The following is an 18,038-nucleotide window of genomic DNA, read 5'->3' as shown; positions in this document are numbered from 1 at the left end:
ACCCAAGAACATTGCTTCTCTGACAGTACCCCTCCTCTTTGCTCTGTGACTGGTCACAGAGCCCTCGGCCACCTTGGCCCTACACTCTAGAAATCCCCCTTTAAACTTTGGTGATTGAAGCACCTCATCATGACCTCCAGTGCAGAAATTGTAGCTATGACTCCGAGCTGCTCACAGTTCCACCTTGTGAGGATCAAGTTTGATTTGATTTGACTTATTGTTGCCATATGTATTAGCATACAGTGAAAAGTATTGTTTCTTGCGCGCTATACAAACAAAGCATGCAGTTCATAGAGAAGGAAGGGAGAGGGTGCAGAATGTAGTGTTACTGTCATAGCTAGGGTGTAGAATAAAGTTGTAGAAGCATAGAACGAGAGTGAAGTATGGAATTAGAGGGTACACCGGGCACAGCTGGCAAGATGTTGTCACACTTGGGTGCCATCTTGAATTCCAAGTCGCTCCCTAAGCACTTTTATTTTGTTTGCTGATGTCTCATCATGAAAATCACAGGCAAATTATCAGCTTGAATACCAAACTACAGGTTATCACAGCACGTGTGAATGGTCTGATATGAGAAAAGGCTGGTTTGGTTAGGCATGCATCATGTGTGCCTCACCTGTCCAAGAAATCATCAACTGCTCTTGCAGTCCAGTTCTCCATCTCCTTTCCCTGCTTGCGTAGCTTCCTGTCATTTGCAAACTCTTCCTTACAGACTCGGTTTCTTACTCGCTTAGCCTCTTTGCATTAAATGTTCAACATCAATCCAGGTGCACCTAAAGAGGATGGGAATGGATTTGCCTGAGGCACACTTTTACTAACAGCACCTATTGGGATTTCAGCATTGCGTTTCTCATGTGCAATTTAGCCCCCTGACTAGCACCTCACAGCACCAGGGACCCAGGTTTGATTCCCGGCTTGGGTCACTGTCTGTGCAGTCTGCACTTTCTCCCCATGTCTGCGTGGGTTTCCTCTGGGTGCTCCGGTTTCCTCCCACAGTCTGAAAGACATGCTGATTAGGTGCATTGGCCATGCCAAATTCTCCCTTGGTGTACCCGAACAGGCGCCAGAGTGTGACGACTAGGGGATTTTCACAGCAACTTCATTGCAGTGTTAATGTAAGCCTAGTTGTGACACTAATAAATAAACTTAAATATAAGCAAGTGCTTGCAACACGTTGAGAAAGCTGACACACTCAAGCCTGCCTTCAAAGCAGTAAATTAAACTGCAAGAAGCAAAGCTCTGTGCACCTTTCTAAATATGCATGCATTGAGTTATGAATCCAGGCAGACACGATGGCTGTTACTGTCTGTGAATCACACTCCACACTTAACAATTTCAGCCCAGCAGCCTAGTACAACTACAGCCTTGGGCAATCCTGACATTTCTTTTTCAAGCCAGCCTTTTCTCCCCTCTCCTCCTCTCCATTCACTATTCTTGGACTCGAGAGAATGCACGTACCAGATATATTTTTAGATGAACGATAAGCGCTGGCTGTATTTCCCAAGAATGTCTCAATTTAACACATTAACTTGGTCAGTGGGGTGCAACATTTTCAAGGACACAATCAGTCTGAAAAGGGACGATGCCAGGAAAAACTGAAGCAGCTTCCAAGTATTGTGCCAGATTTTTAAATAGGACAGGACTACAATCTCACAGTTACATACACTTATAAAAAAGGAAATTGCACAGGAAAGGGGTTGAATCCAAGGCGGGGAGTGGAACGTATCTGGAATAAAGTCACGCATCAGATCCGGCTGCTGGGTTTGGAGCCTGAGGGATATGGAACAAGGAGGTTGGGATGGAACAGCTGATTTCAACACGTGATCGGTGCAGGAAGTGTGTGTAAACCAGAGACGGAAACTGCGGCCAAAGGATCCAGTCAAAAAAGAGAGAGGGGGAAATTAACAGGGACACAGAGAGAGAACACAGAGAGGAAATCCATCTTCTCCTTGCAAGGTGAGAGATTGTGCAGATACACAAGGTTTGTGGTTTAAACAGAGGGGAAGGGAGATTCCAATCACTGTCCCCTGGAGGTATAAAGTGTTCCTCTGGGATTGCTGCATTCCTTGAGTCTGGAGCTGATGGCAAGTTAGAGTTGAAATGTGCATATTTGTGTGTCTTTTCAGATTGATTCCAATGGGGAATAGTGAACCAAATCCTGAGTGCAGTATTATTCCATTCAGAGTGTCTGCGGAGGTGTTTCTGGAGGGAGGTGTGTGTTTTCTATTCCCCCCCCCCCCCCCCCCGTATCAGAGAGAGAGGCTGCTTTGTCTGGTCCTCAGTGTGGGCAGCAGGGGGGAGACGGGCAGTGAGCCCCAGGCTGCAGCAGCACCGCAGAACCTTCACCCCGTTTTATTGATTGGATTCTCTCCCCTTTTCTTACCCTGAGACCCGGGGGTGGATGATTGAAGGTGTTGGTGCCCAGTGGCCGATCGTTAGGGAGACGGGGTGGGGCTGCTGCTGCTGGCTCTGTGTGTGTGTGTGTGTGAAGGGAATATCCGCTCGGCTGCCAGGGTCTCAGACACACACACACACACAGCAGCGCAGCCAGGCAAAGCGCTCCCTCGCCCCTCTCTGGACTTTCCTGAGGCTTTAACTTTTTTAAATTTGAATCCCCCCCCCCAAACTTACATTTCTTTTTAAAAGAAATAAACTGGATTTGTTCCATTTTGGACCGATTGGCCTTTTCAAAAGTCCCGGAAAGGGAAAAGTTCACCCTTAGTGAAGCTAATCTAAACACATTGACTATTTTGTGGATTAACTTCTGGGTTTTTTTTTGTAAATCGCTGCTTCACATAGTTGGCACTGCCAAGGTCAGCAGGGGTTTTATTTTTCCCAGCTGAAATCAGATTGCATATTTGGGGGGAGACCTGCAAAACTTCAGTCTTTAAAAGATTAAACCCAGCTCTTGTCACTGAGCACAGGCTGTTTTGCTACAGTTCAGAAGGGTTAACGTTTCTGATTCATTTTATCTTCAGATTCCTGTGATCCCTATGCAGGGATCCCTGCATAGTCTTTATTGCCTGAACAAAGATAAACAGGGAGGGTCTGGCTTTCAGAAGTTGTTCTGAACAATGTAGGTGTCTCAGGGAGTCTCGAGTTACTTGATGCTTACAGAGGTTCTTCATCTTTTGATTCACGCTCAGAATGGCAGTCAGCTTAATAAAGCTCTGTTTTGTTTAGAATTAGCTACTGTATTTTACAGTTTAGTCTCAAATGGGACCCCCAACTCCGGGCATTAAATAGAAATTGCATTATTACAGTTATATTTCTAACAGGATTAGACTTGGTAGACTTGGAAAGAATGTTCCTGATGGTGGGGCAGTCCAGAACTAGGAGGTTTGAGGATAAGGGGATAAACATTTTAGGACTGAGGTGAGGAGAAATGTCTTCACCCAGAGGGTGGTGAATGTGTGGAATTCACTACCACAGAAAGTAGTTGAGGCCAAAACGTTGTGATTTCAAGAAGAAATTGGATAAAGCTCTGGGGGCTAAAGGGATGAAGAGATATGGGGGAGGGGGGGGAGCCGGATATTGAATTTGATCAAAATGAATGACAGAGTAGGTTTGAAGAGCCGAATGGCCTACTCCTATTTTCTATGTTTCTATATGAGATACTTTTGATGTGCTGTCTGTCAGTTTGTACATAGCAAGATCCCACAATCAATGAATAAAATAACCAAATCATTTGCTTTTAATGATGTTGGTGTGAAGTGATAGATTTTGGGCCAGGGCATCAGAAGGCTCTTTGAATTCATGTTATGGGATCTTTTGTGTTCACCTGAGAGGACAGGGAGGACTTTTGCTGAACTCTTTGTCTGGGAAAAAAGTTACATCTCTGTCAGTGCAGCACTTTCTCTGCACCGCACTGGACTGCACTGGAGTGCTGGCCTAGATTTTGTGCTCCAGCCTTTAATCTTCAAACTTCTGACTCCCAGGACATGAGTACTGCACTGAGCTACAATTGACATCTTCGTAGAATCATCATTGATGACCTACAGTGCAGACGGAGGCCATTTGGCCCATTGAGCCTGCATCAACAACAATCCCACCCAGGCCCTATCCCTGTAACGCCACATGTTTACCCTGCTAGTCCCCTGGCACTAAAGAGCAATTTACCATGGCCAATCAACCTAACCTGCATATTTCTGAAGTGTGGGAGGAAACCTGAGCACCTGGAGGAAACCCACGCAGACGCGGAGAGAATGTGCAAACTCCACACAGTCACCCGAGGCTGGAATTGAGCCCGGCTCCCTGGTGCTGTAAGGCAGCAGTGCTAGCCATTGTGCCACCATGCCACTGAAGTATTGGCCAGTTAGTGTTTGCCATCATTATGGGAAGAAAATTTCACATTGAATGCTGTCCTAAACCTGAGATTGGTGGTTGTTGGCAGACTTGTTCCCCAGAAGCGAGCCATTCCACTCCGTCTAAAATAAGTAATGACACAATGTGTTCATTAGGAACCTCAGGGAAATCCTTTGTTGGTAAGTTCTCAATTCAGGATGGGCAGCAGATGCTGACCACGCTCGTTCTGCCTGCATCCTGTGGTGAGCAGATATAGGTTATGTTGTTTTGAGCTGTCGTCCCTTTGATGAAAGGGAAGAATAATATTTGAAATATCTGAAATGTAATCTTCCAAGATATACCTGTAAATTCAGTCAGCACTGCGCCATCGGATCTGGCGATTGAAGGTAATCACCATAATTAATGGCTCTTCCAGTAAACCCTTTAAAGTTACATCATCACATAGAGATGTTAAATTAAAAATCTAACCGGTAATTTTGGAGCAGTGCTGATGATTAAGACGTGGATTTCTGATTCGTCAGCCTGAGTCACTTGGTCATACTCTTGTCTCTGAATGAAAAGGTTGTGGATTTGAGTATCACTTCCAAGACTTGAGTACAAATACCTAGGCTGGCGCTCCCAGTGCAGCACTGAAACAGCACTGCACTGTTGGCGGTATCATCTTTCGGATGAAACATTAAACTGAGTCTCTGTCTGCCCTCCCAGCTAGATGTAAGAAGGTCTGTGACACTTCGGCACGGTGTCACAATGGTTAGCACTGCTGCCTCACAGTGCCAGGGAACCGGGTTCAATTCCCGGTTTGGGTCATTGTCTGTGTGGAGTTTGCAAGTTCTTCCCATGTCTGCGTGGGTTTCTTCCGGGTGCTCCGGTTTCCTCCCACAGTCTGAAAGACATGCTGGTTAGGTGCATTGGCCATGCTAAATGTACCCAAACAGGCGCCGGAGTGTGGCGACTAGGGGATTTTCACTGGAATGTTAATGTAATCCTTGTGACACTAATAAATAAACTTTAAACTTAAAACTTCAAGGAAGAGCAATGGAGTTCCTGCTGTGTCCTGGAATAGAATCATAGAATCTCAGGTAGGCCGTTCGGTCCATCGAGTCTGCACCAACTCTCGGACAGAACATCTTACCCAGGCCCTATCCCCGTAACCCCACGTATTTGTCCCACTGATCACCCTAACCTTGGGGCAATTTAGCATGGTAAATCCACCTAATCTACAAGTCTTTGGAGCGTGGGAGGAAACCCACACAGACATAGGGAGAATGTGCAGACTCCATAAAGTCACCCGAGGTTGGAATTGAACCCAGGTCCCTGGTGCTGTGGGGAAGCAGTGCTAACCACTGTGCCACCGTGTCCTGTCCTGGTAATCGTATCCTTCAATCAGCACCTAATCAGCATCAAGAACTCGTATCCTTCAATCAGCACCCAATATACATTATCTGGTTTTTAAAAATTCTATCCTTCTTTGAGATCTTATTATGCCCAAATCAGCTGCCTCGTTTCCTACATAGTACCATGACTAAACTTTACTTCAGTTGTCAGACTCTTTGGAATATCCTGAGGTCATGAAAGAAACGATACAAAGTACGTTTTGAACCCTTTTATTTTTAACCCCCCCTCCCCCCTCCACCCATGGTATGTTCGCTGATTTGGAATATAATTCCGTCGACAACAAATCACATCCAGTATAAAGAATGTGTTAAAGGAATAGGAGCAGAAGGAGACTACATGGCCCTTCAAGCCATTCAATAAGATCAGGGCTAATCACCCTGAACACTCCAAGAGATCAAAATTCTATGATCACAGCCTTAAATATACTCAGAAATGGAGTTCCCTCGAGCAGTATTTGTGCAGTCCAGACAGAATAGGTGAGGCTTTTTTTATCACGAGTTAAAATTACTGTGTCACCGTGGGCAGTTTGGATTTTATGAACATAGGCATTCAACAACAGAATCACTATTGTAGTTACAAGGTGAGGACAAATAGATATGCCACACTGTGCCACCCTGCTGCCCTTTAATCTCTGGCCCTCGCTACTGCCGAGGATGAGATGACCTCAGTCCCCATTGGCCAGCAATTGCACCTGTGGAATGACTCAGGATTGCATCAGTTGGGCAAGCAGGAGAACCATTCAAAATTGCTCTGCTTCTCCGCAAACCCTGTGCTCGTTGACTGAGAACTTAAGGGACTAACTGGTGACAAATCCCCTTGTCCTGATGTCCAGCATTGTACAGATATTGCCTGTGTTGGATCTGATCTTCCAGAACTTCTCCGATTCTGGAACAGTTCCTGAGGATTGGAAGGTATAACCTTCCTGTTTTATAAAAGAAAGTAAATGGAGACTATCTATAATCGGCAAAAATGGTGGAATTTATTAGTAGGGATGTGGTAATGGAGCATGTGGAAAGCCAGAATAGGATTAAGCTGAGTCGATGCTGATTTATGAAAGGGAATCAAAACAGAAAATTCAGGAAACACTCGCAGCAGCAAAGCTGACATGTTAACTCAGTTTCTCTCTCCACAGACTCTGCCAGCTTGCAGGGTGTTTTCAACATTTTCCGCTTGCATTTTGGATTTTCAGCATCTGCAGTCTTTTGCTCTTTTAAAGTTTATTTATTAGTGTCACAAGTAAGCTTACATTAACACTGCAATGAAGCGAAAATCCCCCTGTCACCACACTCCAGCACCCCCTGTTTTGGGTACGCTGAGGGGGAATTTTAGCATAGCCAATGCAGCTAACCAGCATGTCTTTCGGGCTGTGGGAGGAAACCGGAGCACCCAGAGGAAACCCACGCAGACACGGGGAGAACGTGCAAACTCCAAACAGACAGTGACCCCAAATTGGGAATCAAACCTGGGTCCCTGGAGTTGTGAGGCAGCAATGCTAACCACTGTGCTACCGTGCCGCCCCTTTTTATGAAAGGGAAATCCTAAAATCTGTTGAGAATTTTTTGAGGCTGTAAGTTGTGCTAAGATGGATAGGGGCAAATCAGTCAATGCAGTTTATTTAGATTTTCGTAAAGCACTTGACGAGGTGCTTTAAACACAATTATATAAAACGAGGACTCTATGAACAAAGGAAATTCCAGCACAGGAACAGGCCCTTCGGCCCTCCAAGCCTGCACTGACCATGCTACCCGACTGAACTAAAACCCCCTACGCTTCCGGGGACCATATCTCTCTGCTCACATCCTATTCATGTATTTGTCCAGAAGCCCTTTAAAACTCACTATCGTATCTGCTTCCACTATCTCCCCCGACAACGAGTTCCAAGCACCCACCGCCCTCTATGTAAAAAAGCTTGCCTCGTACATCTTTAAACCTTGCTCCTTGCACCTAAAACCTGTGTCCCCTAGTAATTGACTCTTCCACCCTGGGAAAAATCTTCTGATTATCCATTCTGTCCATGCCTCATAATCTTGTAGACTTCTATCAGGTCACCCCTCAATCTCCATCGTTCCAGTGAGAACAAACCAAGTTTCTCCAACCTCTCCTCATAGCTAATGCCCTCCATACCAGGCAACATCCTGGTAAATCTTTTCTTTTCCCTCTCCAAAGCCTCCACATCCTTCTGGTAGTGTGGCAACCAGAATTGAACATTATATTCCAAGTGCGGCCTAACTAAGGGTTCTATAAAGCTGCAACATGACTTGCCAATTTTTAAACTTAGTGCCCCAGCTGATGAAGGCAAGCATGCCGTATGCCGTCTTGACTACCTTCTCCACCTGCATTGCCACTTTCAGCAACCTGTGTACCTGTACACCCAGATCCCTTTGCTTATCAATACTCTTAAGGGTTCTGCCATTTACTGTATATTTCCTATCTGTATTAGACCTTCCAAAATGCATTACCTCACATTTGTCTGGATTAAACTCCATCTGCCACCTCTCTGCCCAAGTCTCCAACTGATCTATATCCTGCTGTATCCTCTGATGGTCCTCATCGCTATCTGCAAATCCACCAACCTTTGTGTCGTTCGCAAACTTACTAATCAATCCATTTACATTTTCCTCCAAGTCATTATATATATATTACAAACAGCAAAGGTCCCAGCACTGATCCCTGAAGAATGCCACTTATCACAGCCCTCCATTCAGAAACACACCCTTCCACTGCTACCCTCTGTCGTCTTTGACCGAGCCAGTTCTGTATCCACCTTGCCAGCTCACCTCTGATCCCATGCGACTTCAACTTCTGCACCAGTCTGCCATGAGGGACCTTGCCAAAGGCCTTACTGAAGTCCATGTAGACAACATCCACTGCCCTACCCTCATCAATCACCTTCGTCACTTCCTCGAAAAATTTGACCAAGTTAGTGAGACACGACCTCCCCTTCACAAAACCACGTTGCCTCTCGCTAATACGTCCACGTATTTCCACGTGGGAATAAATTCTGTTTCGAAGAATCCTCCAATAATTTCCCTACCACTGATGTAAGGCTCACTGGCCTGTAATTACCTGGATTATTCTTGCTACCCTTCTTAAACAAAGGAACAACATTGGCTATTCTCCAATCCTCTGAGATTTCCCCTGTAGTCATGATGTGGAGATGCCGGCGTTGGACTGGGGTAAGCACAGTAAGAAGTCTCACAACACCATATTAAAGTCCAACAGGTTTATTTGGTAGCAAATACCATAAGCTTTCGGAGTGCATGTTTGTAGAAACTTGATGTCTGTGTCGATATGCGCGAAAGCTTATGGTATTTGCTACCAAATAAACCTGTTGGACTTTAATCTGGTGTTGTGAGACTTCTTACTGTGATTTCCCCTGTAGCCAGTGAGGATACAAAGATTTCTCTCAAGGCCCCAGCAATTTCCTCCCTTGCCTCTCTCAGTATTCTGGGGTATATCCCATCAGGCCCTAGGGACTTGTCTACCTTAATGTTTCACAAGAACCCCAATACCACCTCCTTTTTTGATCTCAACATGACTCAAACTATCTACACACCCTATCCCAGACTCATCATCCACCAAGTCCTCCTCTTTGGTGAATACTGACGCAAAGTACTCTTTTAATACCTCATCCATTTCCTCTGGCTCCACGCATAGGTTCCCTCCCTTGTCCTTGAGTGGGCCAACCCTCTCCCTGGCTACCCTCTTGCTCTTTATATATGTATAAAAAACCTTGGGAATTTCCTTAATCCTGCTGGCCAATGCTTTTTCGTGACCCCTTTTAGCCCTCCTTACTCCTATGGGATTGGGTCAGTAAGGTGCTTTGGCTCCAGGGAGATCTAGATAGTTTGGGTGAGTTGACAACAATGTGGCAGATGGAATACAGTGTGGCGAAGTTGTCAATTTTAGTTGGAGAAATTAAAAAAACAGTATTTACATTGTCTAAACCTAGGTGACCTTGTACATGAATCATAGAAAGATAAGGTGCAGGTCCAGCAAGCAATGAGGAAGGCAAATAATGTTAGCTTTTCTTACAAAGCGATTGAAGTATGAGTAAATAAGTCTTAACTACAAGTAGGGCATTGCTGGGGCCAGACCTGGTGTACTGTGTGCAGTTTGGGTCTCCTTACCTAAGGAAGGGCATTCTTGCCCTAGAGTGACAGCAAAGAAGGTTCACTGGACTGCTTCCTGTGAATGGGAGGATCGAAGCAGAGAAAGAATAAATAGGCCCATGTTCCCTTGAGCTTAGGAATAAGCGATGAACTCATTGAAACATACAAAATTCTTAAGGAGCTTGACGGGATGGATGTTGAGAAAATGTCTCCATGGCTGATGAATCTTGAAAACAGATCATAGTCTCAGATTCACTGGTCAGCCATTTGGGACTGAGAGCACGATGGCACAGTGGTTAGCAAGTGTCTGGGGGACTAGCTAGTGTAAATGCATGGGTATAGGGCCTGGGAGGGATTGTGGTCGGTGCAGACTCGATGGGCCAAATGGCCTCTTTCTGCACTATATTATTCTATGATTCAAAGCATTGTGAATCTTTGGAATTTTGTACCCTGGAGAGATCTAGATCCTTAGTCATTGAGTATAATAAAGACAGGAGTTGATGGATTTTTGGGCACTAATATATGGTTAGGCAGCACGGTGGCACAGTGGTTAGCACTGCTGCCTCACCGTGGTTAGCACTGCTGCCTCACAGCAGCAGGGACCCAGGTTTCGATTTCGGCCTCTGGTCACTCTGTGTGGAATTTGCATATTCTCCCCGTGTCTGCGTAGGTTTCCTCTGGATGCTCCGGTTTCCTTCCACACATCAAAGATGTGTGGGTTCGGTGGATTGGCCATGCTAGATTGCTCCTTAGTGACCCAAGATGTGTAGGTTAGAGGGATTAGGTTAGAGGGATTAGCCGGGTAAATACTTGGGGTTACGGGGAATAGGTCTCAGATCCCCATTCTGTCCCTGACTTCCTGAGTCTCCAAATCATGACTTTCTGAAGATAGTGATCCTGGCCTGAAACTGAGAGAGAACAGAACGAACTAGATACGCACAGGACGTCAGTGAATAAAGAGATGGAACAGGACATTAGTCATGCTTCACTGGACAAGACGAAATGTACTGTCTTTTCTCTTTACACATTCTGACTGTCCTGATCCAGCCAGCTTCACATTTCCAGCATTTGTGGCTATCTGAGCAAGTGTCGTCAGCACTCTGAATATCCCCCGTGATTGTGATGAATGAGAATCTCTTTGATTTACCAGCTCACTACTTTCCTTGCTGCGTTTAAATAACAATTTCGGCAGTGTCGTACTTTGGACTGCCTTTATGAAGTTAAGAGGGTCCCTGAGAGTGTGTTATTATTTGCAGGAAATCTTTTCGAGTGGGTAGTTGTGTGAGAATATTTGCAGGGTCTCTCCTCCCAGTACAGAATGGTTTGAAATCTGGCCAATTCGCCAAGGCATGACAGTGAAGTTAGCAAGGTGTGATCTTTGCAGGGTCGAGTTAGCTTTGGCCGCTGGAATGACTGAGTGATAATTGGTTGGTGTTTAGGGTTCGGTTAGCTAGTGCCAATGCCGTTACCGATATGAATTTCTTTTCCAGATGTGGAAAGCTGCCGCTGGTCGCACGATTTCTGTCACAGCGTCAGATGACGGCGATGACTGGGACACAGACCCTGACTTTGTGGTAAGCTTCTGGCTTTTGCTTACGGCTTAACAAGAAAGAGTTCACATTTAGGTAACATCTTCCACAACCTCAAGATGTCCCAAAGCACCAGTGAAGTCATTTTTTGAAGGATGGTTACTGTTGTAAAGCCGGGCAGCCGATTTGCAAACGGCACAATCTCACAAACAGCAGTGGAATAACGATCAGTTAATTTGTTACTCTTCAATGATATTGGCTGCAGGATAAATATTAGTCAGGACACGACAAAAAACTCCCAGTTCTGCTTCAAATAGTGCTACAGAATCTTCTATGTCCTCCTGAGAGAGCAGATGGAACTCGGTTTGATACCTGATAGGTGGCACCTCCCAAATGACCCGATTCTCTCAGTCCGGCACTGGCTGGTCAGCCTGGGGCTGGACTTGAACCCATGACCTTCTGAATACGGAGCCAAAGCTAACACTGCCAAAGGGGTATGGAAACAGTTCATTAGGATTGTTTTGGCTCATGTTCCGCTTCAGAAACAAACTCAGTTGAGGGTGGCGCAGTGGTCAGCACTGCTGCCTCACAGCACCAGGGACCCAGGTTCAATTCCAGCCTCGGGTGATTGTCTGAATGGAATTTGCATGTTCTCCCTGTATCTGCGTGGGTTTCCTCCGGGTGCTCCGGTTTCCTCCCAAAGATGTGTGCGTTAGGTTGCTTGGCCATGCTAAATTGCTCCTTAGTGTCCCAAGATGTGTAGGTTAGGGGGATTAGTGGAGTAAATATGTGGGGTTACGGGGATAGGGCCTGGGTAGGATGCTATTTCAGAGAGTCGATGCAGACTCGATGGGCCAAATGGCCTCCTTCTGCACTGTCGGAATTCTGTGATTTGGTTTTTGTGTTCTTGTGCTTTAAATTGAAAAAAAAACATACTCCTTTCTCTAGCACTTTTGTCTTTAGCTAAATCCTATTATTTAAGAATGTCACATGCAATGGAGCTCAGACCATATTTAGCATTGCAGACCAGAATCCGAGTGGCTTGTCCATTTGACAAACACCCTGTTTCATGTAAAAAGCTCTCGTTCGATGACAGTTACTGGAGGCTTTTATCCTTTAGAAAAATTGGCCAATCATTCCAAGCCTAAAATAAATCTGCTACGCTTTACTAGCCCGTAATAACTTGCTTGAATGCTCCCAATATATCACTCAAAACAACTTGTGTTTGTGCAATATTAAAAGCAGGACTCACTGGAAGTACAGAGCGGACCACTAAAAATCTGACAGAATGACAGCTGAATGTGCATCAAAGCAAGGAAGAACGCAAGTGTTTCTATGTAGACTTTCATGACCCCAGAAAAACCAAAACACTTTGCAGCCCGTGCACTCTGGCTGCTGTGGTTCCTTCCATTATAGCACAATGTGCTGCTGACCAAATTACCTGTGTTAATGGTTGAACGATAGGTATTGGCCAGGACACCAGGAGATAATTCCTCTGCTTTTCAAAATAGTCATGACTCACCTGAAGAAGGGGCTTGGGGCTCCGAAAGTTTGTATGGCTTTTGCTACCAAATAAACCTGTTGGACTTTAACCTGGTGGTGTTAAACTTCTTACTTTCAAAATAGTGCCATTGGGATCTCTACATCCATTGAAGTAGGCAGAGAGAGCACCTCTATCACTGCAGGACTTCCCCAGAACTGCACTGGAATGTCGGTCTTGACTTTCTGATCAAGTCTCTGGAGTGGTCTCAGAGACCAGAGTGTTATAACATCAAGTCACAGCCTATACTATGACTCCTCGTTAGAATCGTTAAATTAAAAAAGAGTCTGAGTGACTAAAGACTTTTAAAATATTTTAAACTTGTTTGGTGTGGTAGTTAACAAGGGCATTTAATGGCCACAATCATTGAATCCCTATAGTGCAGAAGGAGGCCATTTGGCCCATCGAGTCTGCACCGACTCTCCGACAGAGCAACTCACCCAGGCCCACACCCCACCCTATCCTTGTAACCTCATGCATTTATCCCGCTAATCCACCTAACCTAGACATCTTGGAACACTAAGGGTCAATTTAGCAGGGCCAATCCACCTAACTGCACATCTTTGAACTGTGGGAGGAAACCGGAGCACCCTGAGGAAACCCACGCAGACACGGGGAGAATGTGCAAACTCCGTACAGACAGTTGCCCTAGGCTGGAATTGAACCCAGGTCCCTGGTGCTGTTGAGGCAGCAGTGCTAACAACTGTGCCACCGTGCCGCCCCTCAGTGGTACACCAGTCTCCCATTGTTACTGTTTTCTTTCTATTACTGGTTCATATGGTTGGATAAAAGCGTTTTTAACATTTGTTTTCTGTTTTTGCTTTAACTAGAATGATTTGTCTGAAAAGGAACAGAGATGGGGTGCCAAAACAGTTCAAGGATCTGGGCATCAGGCACACATCAAGTAAGTTCTTCTTCTGCGATGGTGGTCGGGGAAGTTGGCTGGCTCTTGTACTCTTTGGATAACCTGGGACATGTTATTCACCATTGGAGGAACTGACATGGGCTGTGGCATTTTCTGGTTTTTAATTCAAGCAGATGCAATCGATGAATGGAAATTATTTTACCAGCAATCACTCAGTAAATTGGTCACAATCTGTTGAAATCCTGTAGACTGTTCCTGAAGTTATCTTTGTGTGAAATATCCTATAGAATCCCTACAGTGCAGAAGGAGGCCATTTGGCCCGTCGTGTCTGCACTGACTCTCTGACATGTTGTAGTGTATTTGTTGCGAGATTTATGTTTTAAGTTGGTCTTTCTCTGCATCAGTTGCATCTTCTAATAAATCGCGTGTCAAAAAAGAGGAGACTGGATGGTTGGGTGGGGGTGTTGTTTGCGTTTATATTCCTGCTACCAGGGAACCAGGGGACTGGAAAGTAATGAATGTACCATCGCTGTTTAAGAAGGGAGGGAGGTAGCAGATGGGAAATTATGGGCCGGTTAGTCTGACTTCAGTCATTGGCAAGATTTGAGTCCATTATTAAAGATGAGATCGCAGACTATAGCACTATAGAACAATGGTTAGCACTGCTGCCTCACAGCGCCAGCGACCTGGGTTCGCTTCCCGGCTCGGGTCACTGTCCGTGTGGAGTTTGCACATTCTCCCCGTGTCTGTGTGGGTTTCCTCCGGGTGCTCCGGTTTCCCCTCACAGTCCAAAGATGTGCAGGTTAGGTTGATTGGCCATGCTAAATTGACCCTTAGTGTCAGGGGGACTAGCAGGGTAAATAAGTGGGGATACGGGGACAGAGGCTGGGTGGGATTGTGGTTGGTGCAGACTCGATGGGCTGAATGGCTGCCTCCTGCACTGTAGGGATTCTATGATTTTTATGATTTCTACTTGGAAGTGCATGATAAAGTAGGACTGAGTCAGCACAGTTTTGTCAAGGGGACATCATGTCTGACAAATCTGTTGGAGTTCTTTGAGGAGGTAACAAGGAAGTTAGATAAAGGAGAGGCAGTGGACATGATTTATTTAGATTTCCAGAAGGCCTTTGACAAGGTGCCACATAGGAGACTGTTAAATAAGTTAAGTGCCCATGGTGTTAAGGGTACGATCCTGGCATGGATAGGGGATTGGTTGACTGGCAGAAGGCAGAGAGTGGGGATAATAGGGCCTTTCTCAGGATGGCAGCTGTTGACGAGTGGTGTGCCTCAGGGGTCAGTGCTGGGACCACAACTTTTCACAATATACGTTAATGATTTGGAGGAAGGAACTGTTGCTAAGTTTGCAGATGATACAAAGAGATGTAGAGGGACAGATAGTATTGAGGAAGCAGGGGGGCTGCAGAAGGACTTGGACAGATTAGGAGAGTGGACAAAGAAGTGACAGATGGAATACGATGTGGAAAAGTGCGAGGTTATGCACTTTGGAAGGAGGAATGGAGGCATAGACTATTTTCTAAATGGGGAAATCAGAATCACAAAGGGACTTGGGAGTCCTTGTTCAAGATTCTCTTAAGGTTAACGTGCAGGTTCAGTCGGCAGTTAGAAAGGCAAATGCAATGTTAGCATTCATGTGAAGAGGGCTAGAATACAAGAGCAGGGATGTACTTCTAAGGCTGTATAAGGCTCTGGTCAAACGCCATTTGGAGTATTGTGAGCGGTTTTGGGCCCCATATCTAAGGAAGGATGTGCTGGTCTTGAAAAGGGTCTAGAGGAGGTTCACAAGAATGATCCCTGGAATGAAGAGCTTGTCGTATGAGGAATGGTTGAGGACTCTGGGTCTGTACTCGTTGGAGTTTAGAAGGATGAGGGGGGTCTTATTGAAACTTACAGGATACTGCGAGGCCTGGATAGAGTGGACGTGGAGAGGATGTTTCCACTAGTCGGAAAAACTAGAACCAGAGGGCACAACCTCAAGCTAAAGGGGCGATCCTTTAAAACAGAGATGAGGAGGAATTTCTTCAGCCAGAGAGTGGTGAATCTGTGGAACTCTTTGCCGCAGAAGGCTGTGGAGGCCAGGTCATTGAGTGTCTTTAAGACAGAGATAGATAGGTTCTTGATTAATAAGGGGATCAGGGGTTAAGGGGAAAAGGCAGGAGAATGGGATTGAAAAAAAAATCAGCCATGATTGAATGGCGGAGCAGACTTGATGGGCCGAGTGGCCTAATTCTGCTCCTATGTCTTATGGTCTACCCTGTCCAATTGACCAACCTGTCTGATTGTGTAATTAGATTTTTTTCTTCTTTCTAATTGTCTTGGGATCATAGGACTCGAGTCAAACCCCTCGAGCTGCTCCATCGCCTCAACCTCATTTGGTTCCATGATCCATTAGCTCACAAAGATCTCTCAATGTCAATGCCAATTGTCCCAGCACCTTTTGTCTTTTAGGATCAGAATTCCAGATATCTCCTTGATCTGATATCTGCCTGTTTTCCTTGCAAAAGGATTGATCTCTGACTTTTAATACCATGAACCCAGCTGTTCCCATTGTCTTTATCCTTAATGATATTACTTTTAGTCTGGAGTCACCCATCATTTCAAGAAGCTTGCCAGTGGTAAATCTCCATAGACTGAAAATCAATATCGAAATTAACGATGTCTCCTGTGCAGAAAGGGCTATTTATTTTTCAACCAATACAAGATAGTAAATTTCAATGAGCAGCATTCCTTATAGCCAGAATGTAAATTTGCTGGAGGGATGTGGTAGTGGGCAGGAAGAATCATAGAATCCCTACAGTGCAGAAGGAGGCCATTTGGCCCATTGAGTCTGCACCGACAACAATCCCACCCAGTCCCTATCCCATGACCCCACATATTCACCCCGCCAATTCCCCTGACACTAAGGGGCAATTTAGCATGGCCAATCCATCTAGCCTACACATCTTTAGACTGTGGGAGGAAACTGGAGCACCTGGAGGAAACCCACGCAGACATGGGGAGAATGTGTAAACTCTGCACAGACAGTGATCCGAGGCTGGAATTGGACTGTAAGGCTGTGAGGCAGCAGTGCTAACCACTGTGCCACCATGCCGCCCAAAAAGAGTAAATTCAACACCATGAACAAGTCAAGGACTTGCACTGTTAGGCAATTACCTCAGTGAATGTTAACTAGTGTTTTAGTTAGAGTCACAGAGATCCACAGCATAGAAAAGTCCCTTCAGGCCATCACGTCTGTACCGGTCAAAAACAGCCCCCTGACCATTCTAATCCCGTTTTCCAGCATTTGACCCATAGCCTTGTATGCCTTGGCATCGCAAATGCACATCTAAATACTAAAGTGTTCTTAGGATTTCTGCCTCTACCAGCCTTTTAGGTAATGAGTTCCAGACTCCCACATCTCCTCTAAACCTCCTGCCCTTTACCTTAAATCTATGCCCCCTAGTCATTGATCCCTCCACCAAGGGTGCGGCATGGTGGCACAGTGGTTAGCACTGCTGTCTCACAGTGCCAGGGACCCGGGTTCAATTCCCGGTTTGGATCACTCTCTGTGTGGAGATGGCACGTTCTCCCTGTGTCTGCGTAGGTTTCCTCCGGGTGTTTCGGTTTCCTCCCACAGTTCAAAGATATGCAGGTTAGGTGAATTGGCCATGCCAAATTCTCCCTCAGTGTACCTGAGCAGATTTCGGAGTGTGGTGACTAGGGGATTTTTGCAGTAGCTTCATTGCAGTGTTAATGTAAGACTACTTCTGAGTAATAAATATAAACTCCTAAGAAACTTAAGGGGAAAAGTTTCTTCCTGTCTATCCTATCTATGTCCCTCATCAATTTATACATCTCAATCATGCCCTCCTCAGTCTCCTCTGCTCTAAGGAAAGCAACCTCAGTCTACCCATTCTCTCTCCATAACTAAAACTCTCCAGCCCAGGCAACATCCTGGTAAATCTCTGCACCCTTTCCAGTGCTATCACCTTCCTCCTATAATGTGGATTCCAGAACTGCACACGATACTCTAGCTGTCTCTGGAACATTCTTCCTCAAAAGGCAGTGGATGTGGATCTTTGAATATTTTTAAGGAAGCGCTCGATAGATTCTTGATGAGCAAGGGGGTAAAAGGTTACTGAGGGTAATGTGGAGTTGAGGTTATGATCAGATTAGCCTTGATCTTATTGAATGGTAGGACAGACCTGAGGGGCCGAGTGGCCTACTCCTGCTCCTAATTGGTATGTTAATAAGAAGAATTCTGAGAGGTAGTGCTGATAGGTCAAGTGTGCATT

The 18,038-nt window shown here is 45.5% G+C and overlaps 1 protein-coding gene across 6 annotated transcripts in view; it reads left to right on the top strand.

Annotated features, from left to right (window-relative positions):
- cttn (cortactin) overlaps positions 1–18,038 on the top strand; it is an 85,363-nt gene that overhangs the window by 14,470 nt on the left and 52,855 nt on the right. For 4 of the 6 annotated variants that reach the window (XM_078220974.1, XM_078220972.1, XM_078220969.1 and 1 more), the window contains exons 1-3: positions 1,826–1,956; positions 11,303–11,386; positions 13,712–13,785. In XM_078220974.1, coding sequence (XP_078077100.1) covers positions 11,303–11,386; positions 13,712–13,785 — 158 coding nt within the window. In that variant the 5' untranslated portion in view covers positions 1,826–1,956. Of the gene's footprint in view, positions 1–1,825; positions 1,957–11,302; positions 11,387–13,711; positions 13,786–18,038 lie in introns of those variants that run through there. The other 2 variants (XM_078220970.1, XM_078220971.1) reach the window with 1 other exon arrangement.

The sequence above is a fragment of the Mustelus asterias genome, chromosome 9 (genome assembly GCF_964213995.1).
Source record: "Mustelus asterias chromosome 9, sMusAst1.hap1.1, whole genome shotgun sequence".
Lineage (NCBI taxonomy): Eukaryota > Metazoa > Chordata > Chondrichthyes > Carcharhiniformes > Triakidae > Mustelus > Mustelus asterias.
This window is presented reverse-complemented; position numbering and strand designations above follow the sequence as displayed.